At 46.0% G+C, this 23,546-nt stretch overlaps 1 protein-coding gene across 1 annotated transcript; it reads left to right on the top strand.

The window, feature by feature from the left end:
• The first annotated feature begins 432 nt into the window (after positions 1–432).
• On the top strand, positions 433–23,416 carry LOC307077048 (multiple epidermal growth factor-like domains protein 9). Its single transcript, XM_079738305.1, has 6 exons — positions 433–1,040; positions 4,157–4,361; positions 14,693–14,832; positions 16,626–16,778; positions 20,412–20,684; positions 20,780–23,416. The coding sequence occupies exons 1-6, from the start codon at positions 551–553 to the stop codon at positions 21,280–21,282; spliced, it is 1,764 nt and encodes a 587-aa protein (XP_079594431.1). The 5' UTR covers positions 433–550; the 3' UTR covers positions 21,283–23,416.
• Positions 23,417–23,546: the final 130 nt, after the last annotated feature.

The raw sequence follows: 23,546 nt of genomic DNA, 5'->3' as shown, positions 1-23,546 counted from the left end.
ATAAAAAATAATAGGAATAAACAGTGACGCCTACCAATTGAATAATACACTAATAAAGTGAGGAAAATGTTATTAAAGTATATGTAATTCCAATATGACGTATAGGCCTTCATATATTATACAATTACAACATTAAACCTGCCTATGCGTCAGGTGAACTCCATTGTTTATATACAGCCTACACACGCATCGTGTAGTAAGGGTTTTAGATACGAAAGTTTCATATACGTTGTAGTCAAAAATAAAAACAATTTATTTATAATTTTCTGGAAAATGGAAAATACTTGCAATGATCAATCGTAATAAAGACAGTGGATTTATCAAATGAGAGGGCAGGGTTAGGGTTAGGGAACGCCCATAGACCAGCATAGGGACTCCCATTGGCGGAGGTCCGATGGCCCACTAAGGTAGGTTGTTGAGCCCCGTCTGGTTCATAGGGCATCCATCAGCCGCCAGGACGTCCATGGTGAAGAACACCCGCAGCAGGTCCACGAAGGGCAGTCTGAGACTGGCCGATATCAGGGCTTACATGGAGAGCTGAACCACCATAATGATGTTCATATCCGGGGTGTTACTGTTTATTCTGTATGGATCTATCGGCTTCACCGACGCGGCGCCCAGCAGCGCCTCCTACGACTCTGCGTCGCCGCTTTCCAGGAGGCTCCGCTCGGCCTCAGAGACCGAGGTGCTCCCCGGCACCTCTCGCCACCATCTACCGGATGACTGGGGTGTCCTGCGGGCTCTAAAGAGACTCATCCGTGCGCCGGGCCTCCCTTTAAGCGCACAGGACATCGGCAGCAGCACAACCCCGGCCAGGCGGCTGGGCACCGAGCCTTCCTCACAACATGTCTCCAGCACGGAGTCGGACTGGAGACGGAGACCAGGAGCCACCAGGAGGTCCACCGACGCTCAGACATCCGTGTTATCTCCGGAGAAGATGCTGCAGACCATGGTCTCTATGATCTCCCAGCGCACTGCGAACGATGCGTGGTCCACGGATCACATCGACACGTCTGTTCCTTCAAAGGACCAGGGCCAGGGTGAGTGTATTGCTGTCAAATGACGAGCCATTCAATTCATACATAAATATAGGCCTACATGGGGCCGTGGTGGACGTTTACACAACACAACCAATCCTCACAACAACACATCTGAGAGACGACGTGTGAAAGAGACGCGCCGCGGGTTTTGACGCAGAGAGCGACCCAATGAGCAGATCGCAACAATGGCCCCAAATCTCCCTGCGCTGACAGCTCCGCGTCCTGCAGCACACAGTCCCCGCCGCTCCGTGGGTCTTTACACCACACGCGTCTCCGAGCATATATTGGCACACAGTCGAGATATTGTCGTTATAGCTTAGTAGCCATAGTGGATGTGGGAGAAGGGGCGCCGGGGGAGAGCTGCGTGCTGCTCTGTATCCAACCCCAGAATGGAATATGCTAATCCTTTTGTGTTGCGACAGGCAGCGCTTTTTATAAGGAAGGGAGAGTCACGAGCACCTGCTGAGTACCGGAGGGTTTAATAGCATAATTTTGACAATAAGAGGAACGCATCTAAACAAAATGGCCATGCAGGCAAACCCCTCTCCCTCTCTGTCTCTTTCACTTCCCCCCCTTCTCCCTCTCTCCCACACACAACCCTCAGATCCTGTTAGGCTTTGTGTGTGTGTGTGTGTGTGTGTGTGTGTGTGTGTGTGTGTGTGTGTGTGTGTGTGTGTGGTGGGGTGGGGGGTGGGGGGGGGGGGGGGAACATGGTCTGACTAGCTCCATCTCACTCCTCGTCCTCAGAGATTAGGGCTGGGTCCTGTTGTTCTGCTCACCGCTACACACCTCCAATAACATTCACCTCCTCACCTGGAGGCAATAGGGGTCCCTCCCCCCCCCCCTCCCAGGTGATACCACAACTCAGGGGGGTGTGGTCACAGGGTCTATTCTTCCCGGAGGTGAACCCAGGTGTGTTTATACTTCTACCCACATCATGAGCTCTGTAGTCAGCCATGGGGTTGACATGGAGGCCAGCCTGAGGTATGGGAGCCGGGGACGTGTCATCACATACCAGACGACAGCACGCCACCCGACGTCAACCACTCAGGACAGGTTCTGCGGCTCAGCACACAGACCGGTCTGGTGGCTGCCAGACAGCCGACCGGAGTGATATAAGAATGGCGTCTGGTCATTTCCATATGAGAGGGAGAAGGAGAGTGTAGATGTACGTTTCCATGAAAATAAATCCCTTTGAATTTGAATTTGAAGCAAGAGAGAGACAGAAAACTCTGTCCTCGAGTAAGGACTGGATGAGCAGCAGGGGGAATAGGACTCTTTACAAGAGACCCCTGCCTGATATGCGCACTCACCTGCAGGTTTCAAATTTGTACCACATGCTGCTTTGCATTATCGTTGAGAATGGGCTGAGTTGTGGTAACTCTGGTGTATCAGTTTACATTGTTTTGGAATGGATGTCTCAAATCATGGTTAATAATCTAGTTGTAAGTGATGGGAATCAAACATTTGCATTCGATGGTGTCTTGCTTTCCATTGGTTGATGACTGGAGTACTGGCAAAACACATGACTTCACAACGCTCCCGCCAGAGAGTCTTTCAGACTAGATTGAATGTAGCGTACACCACCTTTGGAGGTGGTTTCAGAAAGGGTTACCTACATCTCTTGTCAACGTCAAACAGAAAACATCTGTTGTATCGCCCTCTCGAAACTGCTTTCAAATGGGGATTTGAAAAGGGATTGAAAACCCTCTGTTACAGGGGAAGCATTGTCTCTATATGGTCAATAAAATACACAGTCTAGATTAAACTGTCTTGTTTTAGGTCTCACTAGGTTCTAGGAGATAGTCTTGGGTCCCAGTCTCTGTAGGCTCTAGACGCAGTAATCTATGAGAGGATCCTGTTGTTCAAAGTCTTGTCCAAATGTTCTGGTCAAACCACTGATTACACCGTCTGTCTTACATGGATCACAGGCTATTGATGTTGTTGACCATAAACGTAATCAGCACGGTGCTCCGTATGGAATGAGCTGGGTTGGTTTCAGAAAGAATGAGCTTTATGAGATTAACCTGACATGCCACATACACAGCCCTCTGGTGCCTACTGTACTCATTAACGCCGTTATTATTATTACATTATATTATTACAATCCACACATTTAGATTTCCACTGAAGAACACAAGGCAGTAGACACAGTTTGGCGAACGTTAGAGGAAGTGTTCATGATTTAAATATTGGTTGTGAAGAGATTTGTGTGAATGAATCACATGACACCATTAGCCTGCCTGTAAACTCCACCCCGTCAATCCATCTTGGTTTTCCTGCTGTCTCGTCACTCCTCCGTGGGGTGGGAGCGGGGCGGAGAGAAGGGCTAGTCCTCCTGGCTGCACCCCACACCTCGCCCACTCTGACTGTGTGATGAATAATAGATGGTGTGCAGTCCTTCACCCCCTCACCTCCGCTCGCCATCCACCTACACGCCGACTGCCAACCGCTCATCTACAACATACATGCACCATACATCTGTTGGAATATAGCGGTTTACCCTTAATGTTGTGATATGAGGTGAGCTACTTCATGGCCGGATAATGTGACCTTACCAAAACAAAATACTGTTAATAATGACATGACAACATAAGCAATATCTCAATATGGTTAATAGTATAACATGACTACATTAGCAATATAATACTGTTAATAATAACATAACCTCAATACAAGAACATTGTTAATAATAACATTACAACCGAAACAATAGAGAGCATTTTTAATAATAGCATTACAACATTAACAGTAATGTTAATAAAAAACATTACACCATTAAAAATACAACAATACTGTTAATAATTACATGCATTAACACTGACATCATCACTGCGCTGTAGCTCTGTGTCATCATTGCCATGTGACCCAGTAAGGGCACCTCTTAATAGTCTGTGTATCAGCGTGTACATCTACAAAGCAAAATAAATAGGGTCACATAATCATCATCAAGACATTGGATCCACAACAAATTCTGGTTCCAATTATATCCATCCTTCAAGATATGATCAGACATGCTTGGCCCGTACGGCGTCGTACAGTCCCTTATCCCTGTGTCTGTGTGTGTGTGTGTGTGTGTGTGTGTGTGTGTGTGTGTGTGTGTGTGTGTGCATCAGAGGTGGCGTGTAACTGCAGCACTGGTGGCGAGGGCATCCTGGACCCAGAGGAGTGTGACGTCCGGACCGGCCGGTGCTCCTGCGTGTCTGGCTACAGCGGGCCGCAGTGTGATGACTGTGAGGACGGACACTTCACCAACGGCACCGGCGGCTGCCTGCCCTGCCAGTGCGACTCCTACGGGGCCGTGGACCCCCTTTGTGACAGGTGAGGTGCTTACTGGGTTACTGGGTCACCTGGTTACTGGGTTATTTACTCTGCAGACGCCTTTACCTAAAGCAAGCCTCTGGTAAAGTGTCCCGAAATGGGTGGCCCTCCGGTTGGAGCTGGATTCCCCAACAACGTACACAGATCAGTAACTATGGGTTGAGTCCCATATACACACGGGCATTGTATTTTGGGTCCCCCTGGTGTGAAGAGACTTAGAGTGTTTGAAACAGCGTTGTTGCACTAGGTTAAAGTGACATATTATGAAAACAACACTTTTCCTGGGATTCGGGGTGTTGTTTTGGGTCTCTGGTGCTCCCACACGCATACAAACTTGGAAAAAAGTCTGAACATGATTTTTTGAGTGAGATGCATTTCTGAAAGTACCCCGCCTACAGTTAACAAACGAGCTAGTCAGTTTCGGCGCCCCCTCCTACATAGGAAGGGGGCACAGTAGAATATTACCTCCCACTTCCCCACTCCCCTCCAATCAGAGCATAGCTTAGATTTTCTGGACCTGCGGACGAGCAGCTCCGGCGGGGGGAACTCGGCGGCAGCCCGGCTGCTCAGCTCCGGGAGTACAATCCCTTTCTCTGCCGGACTGCTGCCGAGCTCCCCCCGCCGGAGCTGCCAGTCCGGAGGAGGAGACATGGAGGGATTGAGCTACCCCCGCCGTCGAAGCCGTTCGGCCGCCGTTGAAGCTCCAGCGGCGGTCCGGCAGCTCCTGCGGTGTACTCCAGGAGCTAAACTGCAGCCGAAGCTTTCCGAGTGTACTCCGTGAGCTGAACTGCCGCCGAAGCTGGCAGGTCCGGCGGCAGTCCGGCAGCTCCGGCGCGGGGAGCATGGCGACAGTCCGGCAGCTCAGCTCCCGGAGTACAGTCCCTTTCTCCTCCATGCCGCGGTTCATGGACTTCAGAGAATCAAGGCCAAAGTTCCTTTCCCCCAATTCCTCTCAACCATGACCGAGATATCCCCCACTACGAGTCTTTACTTGTTGTGGAAGTGCCAGAGACGCCAGACGCAGTCTTTATGATTCATAATACCATCCGAGGCGCACATAGCTTTTGGCCGTGATATTAGATATAATATTATATAAATACCCATATATAATATTATTATTATTATATTATATTATATAGATATAGAGCCTCAGGACTCCGCAAACGGCACCAATCCCTTCTCCTCCATGCTGTGGTTCAGTCTAACAACTCATTGACACCGGACACAGCGCATTCTGAACGGACTGAAACAGAGGGGAATAGCGGTAGGCGAGATCTTTTTTCCAAAAAGCTATGTTTTCTGGAACTCAAATACTATGTTTACTTGTTGGGGAACACCATAATATGTCTCCTTTAAGGTTTCATTCATAAACTTTCAAAAGACAATAACATTATAACATTATAGCATCATAACATCAGCAAAGACTAATATTATAACATTAGTTAAGACTAAGATTAGAACACTAGTAAAGACTATAATATGAAGATAACATTAGTAAAGACTAAATTATGTAAACTATCATAACATTAGTAAAGACTATACTATTATAACATTAGTAAAGACTATACTATTATGTAAACAATTATAACATTATTAAAGACTATAACATTAATATTCTAACATTAGTAATGACTATAACATTATTAGAATAATTAAGACAATAATATTATTATACAATTTGAAGAGCTAATGAAAACTCTGGGTAAAATGTGATGTTTCTGTGATGTCACTACAGTGTGATAGTCTGTTATGAATCATGTTTTGCTTCATGATTTTGTGAAGTTTTACTATTTTATAACGATTTGCCGGAAATAGTTTTCTCTTTATTCCATTATTTTCTTAGACAGACCGACAAGACAGAGAGACAGGCAGACAGACAGAAAGAGAGATCAGCAGACAGACAGAGAGATCGGTAGATAGACAGACAGACAGACAGATCGGCAGACAGACAGACAGACAGACAGATAGGCAGACAGGCAGACAGACAGACAGAGAGATCGGCAGACAGACATAGAGATCGATAGATAGACAGATAGACAGACAGATCGGCAGACAGACAGACGGAGAAACAGACAGATAGATAGACGGAGAGACAGGCAGACAGACAGACGGAGAGACAGACAGACAGACAGACAGACAGACAGACAGACATGAAGACAGACAGACGGAGAAACAGGCAGACAGACAGACAGACATACAAGACCGTCCGACAGAGACAGAGAGACAGGCAGACATATAGACAGACAGACAGATTGGCAGACAGACAGAGAGACATGAAGACAGACAGACGGAGAGACAGGCAGACATGCAGACAGACAGAGAGATCGGCAGACCGACAGTCAGACAGACGGAGAGACAGAGAGACTGACAGAAAGACAGAGGGACAGACATACAGAGAGGGAGACAGACAGACAGACAGACAGACAGACAGACACCCTGACAGACTGCAATGGGGTAAAAATAGAGGTAGTTTTTACGTGCGTGCTTAGCGGTGGGGTGTGCGTTGATGTGCAGCAATGTGTCATTCTGCAGTAAACACCATCTAGCCACTGGAATGTGGGCGAGTCTTACTCCTATGTGGACCAATCATGGAGAGGCAGAGGGAGTAGGTGACTTTACAAGTGGGCTTGGACGGTGGGGGGGTCATGGCAGGGACAGCAGGGGATACGGAACCATAAGCACAAACACACACACACGCACACACACACAGTAGAAGTAGTAATGCTATCCCCCCTCGGACTGTAAGCACAAAGTGTCTTTCTCTCTCTCTCTCTCTCTCTCTCTCTCTGTCTCTCTCTCTCTCTCTCTCTCTCTCTCTCTCTTTTCTTCTACCTCTCTGGTTCTTCATGGCTCATATAATAGCAAATCATATTATATAATACTATGATAATAATAATACTATAATACACAAGGGGTGCATTTAGGGCCGTCTGGATCTGCAGTTATCACCTGCTAGACCTGTTACCGGGAGGAGCCCGGTAGAGTCTCCTCAGTCTATCATCATCACCTTCATCCTCATCATCATCATCATCACACACAGCAATTAGATGACATTCACCATAGCCTTCTTTTGGAAACGTCAGCTATTCCTCGAAACACTTGTCAGACTCGTGTGTAGTTAAACCGGATTGTCTTTGTTGTAGTGGATGAACACATCCTTACTAATCTGCTATGTTTTTTGCAACTTGCTACCTGACTCCCCTTTAGTTTTACTTGTTTAAGCTGACATCAAATGCATCTGTCCCTTCAGCACCTGTCACCCTCCTACCGTCCCTGGTAGGAGAATCCTTGTCCGGGTACCTTCTCAAGGTCTCTCAGGATTTGGGGAGTATCTCCTCTAAATCCTTGGCTGAGGGTTGGGGGGGGGGGGGGGGGGGGGTAATGTGGGCAAGTGACCCTTTAGAGTGTCAGTAAACCACCTGTTTCGGCTCCAATAGAAAGGCGGGGGGAGGTTTTGTCACTATGGTTACCAACATAGCGATGGCGCTTCGAGAAGATTCTGCTGAAGGGCAATTAATCTCGTTGGGCAATTATCTCTCTAATCTGACTGGATGAAGAGAAGCAGCAAATGTCTCCTCAGCCAATCAGGATCTTCATTGAACTTGTCAGCAAGCCTAATCTGGTGATTCACTTTTCCACTTTATTCACCATGTGCCACCAATATAGTGGTGGCACATGGTGCCATCACTATATTGGTGGCCCCATATAGTCACCATATAATCAGGGGGACTATATAGTTACCAATATAGTCCCCAGTCAGGTTGTGTGTGTGTGTGTGTGTGTGTGTGTGTGTGTGTGTGTGTGTGTGTGTGTGTGTGTGTGTGTGTGTGTGTGTGTGTGTGTGTGTGTATGTGACAGGTCATTAGGGAGCAGGTACAAGTTACACAGTACAGAGACAGGTCATTAAGGAGCAGGTAGAGGTTGGACAGTGATTATTGTAAACATAGAGCAGGTAGAGGTAAGACAGTTAATAAAGAGACAGGTCATTAAGGAGCAGGTAGGTGTTCGTTAGCCAGTATAGAGCAGTGTTAAAAAATAAAAAATAATAATACCATTTTTTATATCTTTATTTTATTTTATTTTTAATTTTCATGCATTAACAAAGTACAAAACTCTCGTAGGGAAAGAAAACATACTTCCACCAAGTACAAAAAAATAAATAAATAAATAAATAAAATAAAGATAAATAATGCACTGGTAATACTGTTCAAAACAATAGTCGTGCCATTTCCTGGGGGAAACACCGCAGAGACTGGTAGGGGTTAGACAGTACACAGACAGGTCATTAAGGAGCAGGAAGGGGTTAGACAGTACACAGACAGGTCATTAAGGAGCAGGTAGGGGTTAGACAGTACAGAGACAGGTCATTAAAGAGCAGGTAGGGGTTAGACAGTACACAGACAGGTCATTAAGGAGCAGGTAGGGGTTAGACAGTACACAGACAGGTCATTAAAGAGCAGGTAGGGGTTAGACAGTATACAGACATGCCATTAAGGAGCAGGCAGGGCTAACTCTCTAGCCACTAGAGCATCCTGATAGATAGATATATATATATATATATACAGTAGATCTACAGTTCTGAATTTGACCCAGACGTAATCCATAGTTGATTTGGGTCAGTCTGTTTGAGGTGCTCATGTATTTTTCACTGCGCCTTATCGAGCCAGTGAGGCGGGGAGAGATAAAATATTGATTCCCGGCCCAGATGTTTCCTCTCCTCCACAGCTGGACTCATACCATCACCACCATTCAGCTGGTTCTTCATCATCGAATAACTATCACTACTATCATGATTGTAAATAATAATCCATTTTATATTTAAGCCATTTAATATTTAATAAATAAAGCTAGTAGGAAAGTTTAGATGTACTTTATTCACCCAGAGAGGATACCAGGGAGAATAGACAGAATTAAAAGTAAGGAACCAACAACAATTTAACAAAATATTCTCCAAGGTTTACATCAAATGGAACTATACACACAAATTGAATGCTGCAAAAACGCATTCAATCCCATCCTATAACCGAAATATGCTACAAATTAAAATGCTGGCCGTACCTCTCTCTATGTTTACAAGAATTTTACTATTGACATTCCCAAAGCCCAGCCAGCCAAAGTACGCTAGTATGCGTCACACAGTTGCACAGCGAGTTAGAGTTGACCGAACTCTGTTATTTCTTTTTTTTTATTCTGAAAGTCTCCTGGGTACTAACTGGCTGAATTGTACACATTGCGACTTTGATCAGAATAATGATTTTAATAATAATGATTATAACAAATTGCATTTATATACCGCCTTTTTTGACAATCTAATAATCCCTGGCAATGGGATTTAAATGAATATAAGATAAGAAAATAATACAGCATTCAAACATTTAAGTCATTACAGTCGCTACTCTGAGGAAATGCAAAAACACAAAGGGCACTAGGCCACTGATGACAAAAAGAACAAAAATTGAACAAAGAAAGTAGAGCCAGGTCGCCGTCAGGAGAGTAGTCCAGGAGCAGGCAAAAGGAGGTGGTGGCTGGTACTTTCTCGTCTACAACATAGACAACGCAGCGATATCAAAATAAGTAGTTATAACTGGAGAGACGGTGAAATCCGTGACCTGCTGACCAGCATTGGAGAGAAAGTTATGCAATCGCATTAAACGAAGACGGGGAAAAATGGTGCGATCTACAAACAATGCAGCAACACCTCTACCCAAGTCCCGCCCCTGGAACTGCGAACCCGTTTAATCTTATTTACATCAAAATGAAACCGCCAATATGTGTAGGGTCTGAGTAAATTGGGGTGCGAAATCAGGCCGGTTTATTAACTCGGTCAGTGTAAAAACCCTGACCGTGCCGGGAAAAAGGAGGGCACGCATAAGACGGGCATATTTAGCATTGTAAAAATGTTTAGTGACAGGTATAAAACAATCGGACAAGGTACTAGCGACACAGGGTACAAACAGTCTAGGCAGTAAAAATACAACAAGGAACAGGTGAGAAGGGAAAGAAGGTGGGAAACAGAAAAATGGTGGACAACAACAAAGAACAACAGCCGGAGACCAGAATGAGTGCAAGGCCAAGGGGTTGACCATAACGTCTACTGGTGCATTCAGACCACGCCCATGTTGATGTAGTTACTCTGCAAATCAATGGGATATGTCTCAAGGACCCACGATTTTCACTGTTCACTGAACACAAAACATACAGCAAGGGTGTGGGTCGGATCACAATACATACAGTAAGGGCTTGGGACTGAACACAATACATACAGTAAGGGCGTGGGTCGGAACACAATACATACAGTAAGGGCCTGGGTCGGAACACAATACATACAGGGATGGCTTGGAAGTTTCAGAATAAGAGACAATGATCAACAGACAGAATACAACAATCCCTACCAGGCTATGCCTTTGAAGAAACCGTAAGAGATTCTTTTTCTTTTTTTAAGGTGTGGTTATATATATATATATATTGCGGTTATATATTATTTGACACTGGTTGTAGAGACCTGTTAGACCATTGTAGGGAACTGACGTTTAGTTTTTAGTTTTGTTATGGCTTTGCCATCAACCGTGCAACCAGCATAGTAGCTAGCTATCCCGAAACACCTACACACTCCTGTTTAGCACCTGTTTGTTTTGTATTGAGTCTGTGTGTGTGTGTGTGTGTGCGTGTGTGTGTGTGTGTGTGTGACAACCAACAGCTCTCATGTTTATTTGTTGCTAAACACTCCTGTTTAGGGTTTGTCCACACACAGACTGACACACACAGTAATGTTACTCGACCTGCTGAGCAGAGGAATGTTTTTTATGTAGAGTCTTAATAAAACTTTCTATTCTATCTCTTCTTCTATTGAATGCTGAATACCACCATTGTATTGTATTGTATGTATGTTATTCATAGTACTTAATTGTGTAACATCTGCAGTAGCTGCTAGCATTGCTGTACACAGGGAATGGGTAAGCCTAGCGATTGTTAGTACTTGCACTTGGCTCTATGAACATCTTTACTGTACTGACAGCGATATATTGTTTCACTTCTTATGACAAATGTACTTATTGTAAGTCGCTTTGGATAAAAGCGTCTGCTAAATGCCCTAAATGTAGATGTAAATGTTAATAATATTGTGTTTCTATTCTGTCACTGTTGAGAGGAGTAGGAGGTAGAGAGGAGGTCACTGGAGAGGAGGAGGTAGAGAGGAGGTCACTGTGGAGAGGAGGAGGAGGAGAAGGTTGAAAGGAGGTGGAGGACAGGAGAAGGTGGGGAGGAGGAGGGTGGAGGGAGTGGAGAGGAGGAGAAGGAGGAGAAGGAGCAGGAGCTGGAGAGGAGGGGGAGGAGGTTCAGTCTGTGCTCTCTGTCGTTGGTCTCTTAAGCAGACTGAGCAGCGTATGGCCGTGGCAGCAGCCGCCGTGGGAGGGGGTTAATCCTTGTTGTCGCCAATGTAACACTGACCCAGTTAGCGCTGTGTGGCGCTAGCAGAGAAAGCTGCTACTGAAGCGCCGCTGGAGCGTGCCGACAACCCACACAACAACAACCCCTCCCCCCTCACCCCTTCTGCCACGTGCCACGTCAATAATTCATTGTTATCCGGTTCCTGTTTCTGGAAGCCCTATTGCTGCTATTCATTAAATGAGTGACTTGATAATGTAAATATGAATTCGTTTTCAAAATGTGTGATCCTTTTTGTAAGGCAATCATTTAATCTGTCTATATATATATATATATATATATATATATATATGTCTGTTGGTATGTGTCTGTTTGTATGTGTCTGTGTATGTTTGTGTGTCAACAAGTTTATGTTTTTTTGTTGTCCTGGCCCCGCCCCCTCCCTCTCCCGGGTCTCTTTCGGGCCCCTCCCCCTCCCGGGTCTCTCTCAGGCCCCTCCCTCTCCCAGTCTCTCTCAGGCCCCTCCCTCTCCCGGGTCTCTCTCAGGCCCCTCCCCCTCCCGGGTATCTCTCAGGCCCCTCCCCCTCCCGGGTCTCTCTCAGGCCCCTCCGCCTCCCGGGTATCTCTCAGGCCCCTCCCTCTCCCGGGTCTCTCTCAGGCCCCTCCCCCTCCCGGGTATCTCTCAGGCCCCTCCCTCTCCCGGGTCTCTCTCAGGCCCCTCCCTCTCCCAGTCTCTCTCAGGCCCCTCCCTCTCCCGGGTCTCTCTCAGGGCCCTCCCCCTCCCGGGTATCTCTCAGGCCCCTCCCTCTCCCGGGTCTCTCTCAGGCCCCTCCCCCTCCCGGGTCTCTCTCAGGCCCCTCCCTCTCCCGGGTCTCTCTCAGGCCCCTCCCTCTCCCGGTATCTCTCAGGCCCCTCCCCCTCCCGGGTATCTCTCAGGCCCCTCCCCCTCCCGGGTATTTCTCAGGCCCCTCCCTCTCCCGGTCTCTCTCAGGCCCCTCCCTCTCCCGGGTCTCTCTCAGGCCCCTCCCTCTCCCGGTATCTCTCAGGCCCCTCCCTCTCCCGGTCTCTCTCAGGCCCCTCCCCCTCCCGGGTATCTCTCAGGCCCCTCCCCCTCCCGGGTCTCTCTCAGGCCCCTCCCTCCCCCGGGTATCTCTCAGGCCCCTCCCTCTCCCGGTCTCTCTCAGGCCCCTCCCTCTCCTGGGTCTCTCTCAGGCCCCTCCCTCTCCCGGTATCTCTCAGGCCCCTCCCCCTCCCGGGTATCTCTCAGGCCCCTCCCCCTCCCGGGTATCTCTCAGGCCCCTCCCCCTCCCGGGTCTCTCTCAGGCCCCTCCCTCTCCCGGGTATCTCTCAGGCCCCTCCCTCTCCCGGTCTCTCTCAGGCCCCTCCCTCTCCCGGGTCTCTCTCAGGCCCCTCCCTCTCCCGGTATCTCTCAGGCCCCTCCCTCTCCCGGTATCTCTCAGGCCCCTCCCCCTCCCGGGTCTCTCTCAGGCCCCTCCCTCTCCCAGTCTCTCTCAGGCCCCTCCCCCTCCCGGGTCTCTCTCAGGCCCCTCCCTCTCCCAGTTTCTCTCAGGCCCCTCCCTCTCCCGGGTCTCTCTCAGGCCCCTCCCCCTCCCGGGTATCTCTCAGGCCCTTCCCCCTCCCGGGCCACTGCTCATCATCATGAAGTGCAGTGGTTGTGAAGTCAGATCTTTGTGTGCTGAGCGACCTGGCGTTGCTCCTCATTGGTTGTATTTAGGTCATTGTGTTCATGGGCCCACAGCCAATCACAGAGTAAATTGAACTATACTATTAGCTTTTAGCATCATTATTAATACTGTAGGACCCTGAACTAGTATTATACTGTTATGATTTACCATAATTATCAATACTGTAGTACCCTGAACTAGTATTATACTGTTATGATTTGGCATCATGATTAATATTCTAGTATGTTGAACTAGTATTACTGCTATAATTTAGCATCATTATTAATTCTGTAGTACCCTGAAATAGTTTTGTTCTGTTCGCCTTGACCACCCTTACTGATACTGTAGAACCCTGAACTAGTTTTATCCTTCTATCCTTTAGCCTCAGTGGGTGATCCATCTCATTTGAATGCGTAGAGCATTATGAGCTGTTAGTTGGCCACCGTACGACTTCCTGTGTCATTCCTACGCTCTTTGGTAAGGCCAGCACGAGATCTCTGGGGTGTTTGAAGTAATCAGAGCGGATAGATGCTTTATGGGCACAATAAACTCTTTCTGTCATTTATCATGCAGTATTTGTCTCTGGGGGGCCCATGTGTGTGTGTGGAGGTCAAACTGTTGAAATGTCCTCTGTGGGCCGCCGTAGAGCTGAGGGTCATTGTATCGATGCAGCACAGAACATTCTTGAAAGCTTCATCAGCTGAGATATTTTAAGCATACTGCCAAAAACACAGAGTTATGTAAAACGCAGTCTCTTCTTGTATTAAGGTAGTGAGCTGTACCCATAGTGCTGCTATAAAGACCCTACAGCTCCAATCTCAAAGGGATTCACAGGCCCACATTAACCCTGTACACTAAGCCCTCTTGTTCTGCTGTAGACTACTACTCCTTGTCGACCCACTCTTGTTCTGCTGTAGACCACACTACTCGTTGTGGACCCCCTCTTGTTCTGCTGTAGACCACACTACTCGTTGTGGACCCCCTCTTGTTCTGCTGTAGACCACACTACTCCTTGTCGACCCACTCTTGTTCTGCTGTAGACCAAACTACTCCTTGTCGACCCCCTCTTGTTCTGCTGTAGACCACACTACTCCTTGTGGCAGACAGGATGTGTGTGGTTGAGTGTGACTGAGTGAGTGTTAGGTAGTATGTACTTATTATTATATTCACAAGTGTTCTGTGTAATGTTCTACGTTCACTAAGTACACATTTTGTTTGAACTTTTTTCTTCTCTCTCTCTCGCTCGCTCTCGCTCTCTTTCAGCTCAGGGACGTGTGTGTGTAAGACGGGCGTGTACGGGCCCAAGTGTGACGACTGCCACCCTGGATTTTTCCACTTCAGCAGCACCGGGTGTCAACCCTGCCGGTGCAACAACCACACCAACTACTGCCACCCGCAGTCCGGTAAGACCTGGGCCCCCAACCAGAGCCTCTCCTCAAGTGTATCCGTCTCTATCGTGCTGCAGCAAATCTTGTCACTCTCGTCTTTTGTCTCTCTTTCTCTCTCTCTCTCTCTCTCTCTCTCTCTCTCTCTCTCTCTCTCTCTTTCTCTCACTTCTCTCTTTCTCTCTCTCTCTCTCTCTCTCTCTCTCTCTCTCTCGATGTATATGGATATATATATATATATATATATATATATATATACATTCTCCCTCTTTCTTTCCACATCTCTGAATATGACAGTTCCAGTTCCGGTTCTTATTGGTGAAAAAGTTAGACGTTGAGTCAGTTATGTAGAGATTATACTAAAACCAAGGTTCTGTACTGAGCTCCAACTGATATGGAGTGAGCTGATCTTAAATACAAACCCTATAAATTCACAGAAATGTCCTGAATCTACAGTTCCAGATGACAAACTGCTGAATATAATCTTAGGTTGTAAGGTCTTAGCCCCGCCCAAGGCTGCAGCAATGCATCTCATTGGTGGAAATAACGGCAACAAAACCTTTATTATCGGCTTAGGTTGACATTGCTATGACAAGTCTTTTTACGTTTTTCTATATTCACCAATGATTTACTTTAATAACCTTCTGGAACTTCACAGTCCAAATGACAACAGATTACATGTTACTGTAAGGCACCTTCTCTAACCCGGTGCATGTAAAGAAAACAGTTATTAATTATGATAATACATGTATTTATGCCACTGTTCTAAACGCTCAAATACACTTTACATTAATAAAAAAGAGTAAAAGAGTAAATATTTGTATATCAATAAAGATTCTCAGGATGACTATTTTAGAGGTAGTTCAGTGGTTATGGCGTAAACATTACATAAGACTTCTGGAAGCACACACTACATTACACATGCTAGAACGCAAACACATGTCCTACTTCCCTGATGTACCTCATGCATGATGAATATTTAATGAAGCACATACTTCACACAGTCTTCAACATCAACTCTTTATGTAATTAGAGAGGGTGAACAGTAGACAAACAGAGACCCTGCCCCCCCTGGTGGCCAGAGCCCACATAAACAGGCTTGTGGAAATATGAATAAAATGTTTTTTGTGAGAATGGGGGCGACTGGGTTTAGTCTGCTGTCTGAAATCTATCAGCCTACTGTAAATACTGGTGAATATTTGTCTGGGCCTACTTAGAGGATGTCAATGGTGAAAACAGTCAGTAGTAGTTAATATTCCAGGGCCACTCTGCTGCCCAGCATGCTCTGGGTTGGACTTGGAGCCTAACCCTACTTTTTATTGTGTTGCTTTATTTTTTTCGTTAAAAAGACATTTGTCGTTGTTATTCGTGTTTGTGGTTCATCGTTGTTGTTTTTTTTGCATCTGAGTCTCTTTGCCCAAAGAAAGTTCTGCTGCTCTGAGGATTGCCCACACGCCACATTATGCTACAATTTAGTGTACAAATATTTCTTAGTAGGTAGACAATTATGTTGGTAATCAAAGAGGTCCGTCAAAATGTGTTGTATAGTTAAGGGGCCCAACATGAATTTAATAAGGATTAAATTATGAATACTACTTCAAGCAGAGCACAAACTCATAAAAATACATGTTGTACTAACGTTGTTTTTCTAGTTTCTATGGCTCTACTGTTGCATTTATTCCTCTAGCTACTCCACTTCTGACCGTATGCATCAACTGTTCCTACACTTTAGATAAGCGTATTCTGCAGATGACTGACAACCCTCGCCCTATCTCTATACATAGATTAAACCCTGTTCTCCTTCTCTCTAGGTGTGTGTCTGAACTGCATGAACAACACCCAGGGGGTCAACTGTGAGGAATGTCAGCCCAACTTCTATCGGTCTAGCAGCCCCGCAGAGCTGGGCCAGTCCTGCTCGCCCTGCCCCTGTTCCAACACCTCCACCACAGGCCGCTGCCACGCAGGTCAGACCCCGTCTACTGATACTGTCTACTGGTTATATACAGTCTACTGATAGTCTTTTTGTTACAGTCTACTAATATTGTCTACTGATTATATACAGCCTACTGATACAGTCTTGTGATACAGTCTACTGATACTGTCTACTGATTACAGTCTACTGATACAGCCTACTGATACTGTCTACTGATTATATACAGTCTACTAATACAGTCTTCTGATCAGTGTTTGTAATAACGCCGTTTAAAAGAACGGCGTTAAGTAACGCTGTTATTTTTTCAGTAACGGAGTAATCTAACTAATTACTATTTCCGTCGTTACAACGCCGTTATCGTTACTGTACGATAAATGCAGTGCGTTACTATGAATTGATTGAATAAACTGTGTAATCCGAACGCATCCCTGGCTCCAAACACAAACTGCTAGTGAGGAGACCGGGTGGGTTAACAACGAGATAAGCGATTATGATTGGCTAAGGCAGAGTCATGTTTCATGGTAGCCAATCGGAACCAGTGTTTTTCCACACAGGCCAGGACACGGACGCCACACACACGCAAACACACACACCAAACAGATTCGATGAAGCAGCAGAAATGGCAATCCGAAGAAAAGTTGGCATTTTCTGTAGTATTCGGCAGATGTTCCACAGCCTTTGCAACCAAGAAAATTGAAATTCAGGCCCCATCCACACTAACCCGAGTAAATGTAAAAACGCACATCCGCAATGAAAATGATCTCCGTCCACACTAGTTTTCATATCTTTTTCGGAATGTTTTGCATCCACGTTCCACACTGAAATTATTTTGATAAACAGTTGTTGTCATGGTTACGTAATTCCGCCACGCCACTCTGTTTAGATTACAGGCGCGCGATCAGCTGATATTTACAGTTGATTAGCTGGTAAATCATTTTCGACCCGGTCTTGTCCAGAAATGCGCTCAAAGTACGGTTTGAACTGTCGTCTTTCGGGTTTTTTTACCATCAATGAAGAACATCAAGTACAGCGCTCGCATCCGGCGTTGGAGCAACAAATATGTTTTGAGCCATTATGTCGAGTTGTTTCTGGAGATAAATTAGTACATTGTACAAAGAGATCATCACTTGCATTTCACCCGCCATTTTTTTTGATGAGCGTCTCGGTCTCGTTTTCGAAAAGCATCGTTTTCAGTGTCGGAATTCTCAGTTTTAGTGTGGACGGAAGGGCTAAACTGATAAATATTTATGCGTTTGTAGATTTACCCAGGTTAGTTACAATTACAATTACAATTACAATTAAGGCATTTAGCAGACGCTTTTATCCAAAGCGACTTACATCTGTTAATACACACATTGACACACTGACGGCAGAGTCAACCGTGCAAAGCGACAGCCAGCTCGTCAGGAGCAGTTTGGGTTGAGTGTCTTGCTCAGGGACACGTTAACACTCAGCTAGGAGGAGCTGGGGATCGAACTTGGAAGCATATTAGGGCCTTGAATGGGCAGTTCAACCATTTAACACATTAAAGCCAAGTGAAAACTGCTCAGAAAAATCCAAATTCTTATAGCAACTTTCTTTTTTTTACAGTAACGCAAATAGCTACTTTCCCTGGTAACTAGTTACTTTTATTGTAGAGTAATTCAGTTACTAACTCTCTACTTTTTTAAAGTAAGGTTCCCATCACTGCTTCTGATACAGTCTACTGATACTGTCTACTGATTATATACATTCTACTAATACAGTCTTCTGATACAGTCTACTGATACTGTCAACTAATTATATACAGTCTACTAATAGAGTCTTCTGATACAGTCTACTGATTATATACAGTCTAGTGAAACAGTGTACTGATACAGTCTACTGATACAAACTTCTGATTAGATCATATCCATGTCTATTTATATATATATATATATATATATATATATATATATATATATATATATATATATATATATATATATATATATATATATATATATATATATCAGTGGAGGCTTCTCCAGTGAGGAGAGGGAGGAAGATCCTCCTTAACATTGTTGAGAATAAAAAAATGTAGATTGCCCAGACTACTTTAATGAACTAATGCCCTTAAATATGACTACTTTAATGCCTTTGTATATGTTATGTTTGTTTCCCTGGGTAAAGGGACATTAGCACCCCCTATCGCCTATTCACAATTACTTCAGGGAGGATGTTCCTACCTCAGCCTCCATTGACTCACATTAATTTCCCCGAAAGTGTTGGCGGCCGGTGAATAACATGGGGTTCAATGGGAGAGAGGAGAAAAGTCCTCCTCTGAGTGGCTGTGACTAGCTGACGCCTACGTTTATTCAGGAATAGGCTGAAGCCCTGGTTGCACTATGAACCAATAAGCAGGAGTCCTGGCTGTGGAGCAGCCCGGAGAGAGGGTTTATCCCCTCAAGTCTTTGTTACGTGAACCAATGAACCCGCTCCGTCAAATGCCTCTTTCTACCGAGCGGTGCGCTACTACTCGTTGCGGTACAGTGCGGCTCTGTTCGCTTGTATTGACGTTTCCTTAGCCCGGGCTGCCCGCGGCCGAGGTGCGGAGCCCGCGAGGAGCGTTGACTTGATCTATAAATGAAGTCCCTCAGTCTTAATTGGCTTAACACCATGACCAACATTCTGAAACATCCATTAACATCCACATTTGCCTCAAACAATGTTAGGCTGTAAATAGTGCCCATGTAAATAGTTGTGAAATAATGTTCTTGTTGTCCTTTTTATTGTTTGTTACTCTGACCGTTGTGTTTGATATTGTGGAAAGGATGTTAGTGAATGATTCAGCGCATGATGCATTTTAAATGGTATCACTTTTGGTATTGTTTCTTTATTTTTCTTAAAACAATTGTAGCTGAAAATAAACATACCAAATAACAACCAATAGCTTCAGTCATTGAGGGCAAAACTAGGCCCAATGATAGGCCCAGATTTTTTTATTTAGTTTTACAAATCAAGAGTACGCCTGATTTGACTAATTGGCTTTGCATCCTTTCCTTCTGCCCTTGTAGTCCAAGACATGCTGCCCACCAGCTTTCAAAGTCCAATGCTGCCACTGGTGGATTTGTATCAATTCACATAATTATCCCATCCTGCTATTTTGTAGTTCACCAAAACACCCTAAAACCCTAAAACAACTTGAGTGTCACATACTTATGCCACAATAGGCCACTAACAGTGCAAGCAGGCCAATGGCAACCAAGCGCGCAGTCCTTCCTCCCTCACTTTAAAAACCAGCAGCCGCCACTGATATATACACATATATATATATATATATATATTTATACAATTGTCTATTGTTAATAGAAAAGTCTATTGAGCATCTACGATTCTACTTAATAATTTACAAATTTACAACAAGACCCAGTTACCAATTGGGTGTAGGTGTCGCCTAGGACATTTTTTTATATTGCCATATTAAATATAAAATATTTATCATATCAATATAAATAGGTGTGTTACATCTTGAGTCTGAATACTATGATCTAGAGCCACCTAGTGGTTGAATGTTGGTCATTACATATCACACAAACACATACACCTTGTCTTGTTATAAAAGCTGACCATCCTGTGTGGAGATCCCTTCTGACTTAGGTGGTTCCTCATTGGTTCCTAACGTCTCTCGTTCGCTCTCCCCCAGACTCGGCAGGCCAAGCTGTGTGTGACGCGTGCCTGCCTGGCTATGCTGGGCCACGGTGCCTCACCTGCACCCCGCGATTCTTCCGCTCTGAGGGGGCGTGTCTTCCCTGTGAGTGCCATGGCAATGCAGACCCAAGCAATCCTCCCCAGATGTGCGACCCGGACACAGGCCGCTGCCTGGGCTGCTCCCCCGTGACGACCGGCGATAAGTGCGAGTTGTGCGCACCGGGCTTCAGCGGGAACGCCCAGGCACAGAACTGCACCCGAGCACCAGGTACGTGCACACACACGTACTGAAGGTACGGAGGAGGATCACAGCTGCTTCATCGTACTGATCACATGCTAAAGCTTGCTGTGTCGTTCCCTCAGACGTGCGGGCCGCGTCCGATCCCGGGACCACCCCCCCGCCTGCCACCACGCTCCCTCCCATCATGACCTCGCCCGCTACGACCCTCGCCGACCCCTCCTCCCACAGCAACAACACCACCATCACCACCAGCCCGGGCACGCCGGCCGCGTCCACCCAGACGGTGGCCAGTACTCTAGGGGCGTGGCCCAGCGACAACACCACGGCGCCCAGCGACGTGTCCTGGACCCAGTTCAACGTCATCATCCTGGCCGTCATCATCCTGGTGGTGCTGGTGCTGCTGGGCTTCGTGGGCGGGGTGTACGCGTACCGGGAGTATCAGAACCGCAAGCTCAACGCGCCGTTCTGGACCATCGAGCTGAAGGAGGACAACATCAGCTTCAGCAGCTACCACGACAGCCTGCCCAACGCCGACGTGTCGGGGCTCCTGGAGGACGAAGCCAGCGAGGTGGCGCCCAACGGCCAGCTGGCCCTCACCACGCAGAGCAACTGCTACAAGGCTTAGGCCCAGCCCCACATCCACCAGACTTAACACTGCTCCGATGTTCAATCTTAACACAGGCTCCTCCTCCTCTTTCTCCCTCCTCCTCCTGCCCCTCTCCCTCCTCCTCTTCTTCTTCCTCCTTGTCCTCCTTGCCTTCTCCTCTCCGTCCATTTTTTTTGTTTTCTTTCACTTCTGTGTATTGCCATGATGAAACAGGTGGACCATTCCAAAAAAAGGCAAAGACATTTATTTTCTTGTGAAGCCACCAGGGGCCGCTGATGCATACTAACTGCTGCTGCCTTGGTAGGGATTTAATAAGGGGCCTAGCATTTCAAAGTAAAAGTTCAAACCAACCAACTAACAAACTGTTTTGAGTTAAACCGGACCAGAAGAAATGATTGTTATTTAATTTAATTTATTGGTTGATTACTTTATTTCTTTGAGAGAAATGCTGCACATGTTTATTTGAATGGTGTTTTATCTAATGTATTATTGAATATGGAGTTGTGGTTGACACACCGGATATTTTCCATGTACAGTTTGTGTGTTTGTACGCGTAACGGGAGGGAGGGGAGGGAGGGGTGGATGGGTGGAAGACTTGCTGACACAAACCATTATTGTTGTTTTATTTTGCAAATTGTATACAGATCCAGAAGGCCCTGGTTGTGTGACAGGTTGTGTTCCATTGAGACTTCTCTATAAAAGGCAGTAAAACTCACCTGGCCCTCATAAGAACACCCCTCTGTTTCCGCTGCCTACCTCAACACCAAGAGTCCAGACCTCAGCGTGGTATTGGAACACCATGTTGGAGAAACACAAACAATCGAATATACCTGGCCACTGTGCGGGGGAGTCAAGACACGCCTTCTGTCCACGCTCCGCTCCAATGCTGCAAGGCTCTGAGCACTCTGAACACACACTGACCACACCTGTGAACTACACATGTAGACTACCCCTGCAGACTACACCTGTAGATTACAAATGTGGATCACACCTGTAGACTACACCTATGGACCACACCTGTAGATTACACTTTTGTACTACATCTGTGTACTACAGCTGTAGACTTCACCTGTAGATTACACCTGTAGACTTCACCTGTAGCCTACACCTGGAGACTACACCTGTAGAATACACCTGTAGACTATACCTGTGAAGTACACCTATAGAATACACATGTAGACTACACCTGTAGAATACACCTGTAGACTATACCTGGGAAGTACACCTGTAGAATACATCTGTAGACTTCACCTGTAGACTACACCTGTAGAATACACATGTAGACTACACCTGTAGAATACACCTGTAGACTATACCTGGGAAGTACACCTGTAGACTACACCTGTAGAATACACATGTAGACTACACCTGTAGACTACACCTGTAGAATACACATGTAGACTACACCTGTAGACTACACCTGTAGAATACACATGTAGACTACACCTGTAGAATACACATGTAGACTACACCTGTCCTTGTAGTTGTGTTGCTTGGCATGTGTCTGCTGTGCTGAACTAACACCCCCCTCGCTGCTCAGGTTCCTGTTATTCCCCCTAACGTGATCTTCATTGTAAATAGCTTGTACAGATGAATGTGAATACTAGCATTATTATTGTACAGATAGAGTACTGTGTGTGTGTCTGTGTGTGTGAGTGAGTGCGTGTGTGTGTTTGTGTTGTCACTCAACAACTATTCACTTTAAAAAGGTGGCATCATTCCACAGCCTTCCTCCTCTGTGGTGACCTCCTTCCTGTCGTGGCTTCAGGAAGTAGATCACCAGCACCCAATACTTCCAGCCTGCACTTGTTCCTTGATGTGCAGAGTTATCACACGGAACCGTGTCTCCATGGCCAACAACGGCCTTAGACCTTCCCCACCACATCCCATCCTGATCAACTGAATAGCAAAAGCAAAGAATCCTTTTGTCCATAAGTACTTTGCTAGGTTTTCCTCCCTGCAGGTCCAACCTCTCGCTTCACCACCAGGGGGGACCAATAGGGGCGGGGCATGGCGTACCTTCATCTATGCAAGTGGCAGAATAGGAGGGCTGGGGAACGAGACAAATCAGACAAGTAGTGTAAATAGTGAGCCAGGCTAGACGGCCATCTCTCAAATCAACATACCAAAATAAAACTGGGTCAACTTTTAAGCTCTTTGTGTGATTCTTTGTTTTGTTATGATTATCCATCTTCCTCCATCTCACCAAGAACACTGAGGTCATGGGTCAGGGGAGGTCACTGCCTGCTGTGTATATATATATATATATATATATATATATA

Source organism: Pollachius pollachius (assembly GCF_949987615.1).
Source record: "Pollachius pollachius genome assembly, chromosome: 1".
Lineage (NCBI taxonomy): Eukaryota > Metazoa > Chordata > Actinopteri > Gadiformes > Gadidae > Pollachius > Pollachius pollachius.
The sequence above is the reverse complement of the archived record's forward strand: the minus strand, read 5'-3'. Positions and strand labels throughout refer to the sequence as shown.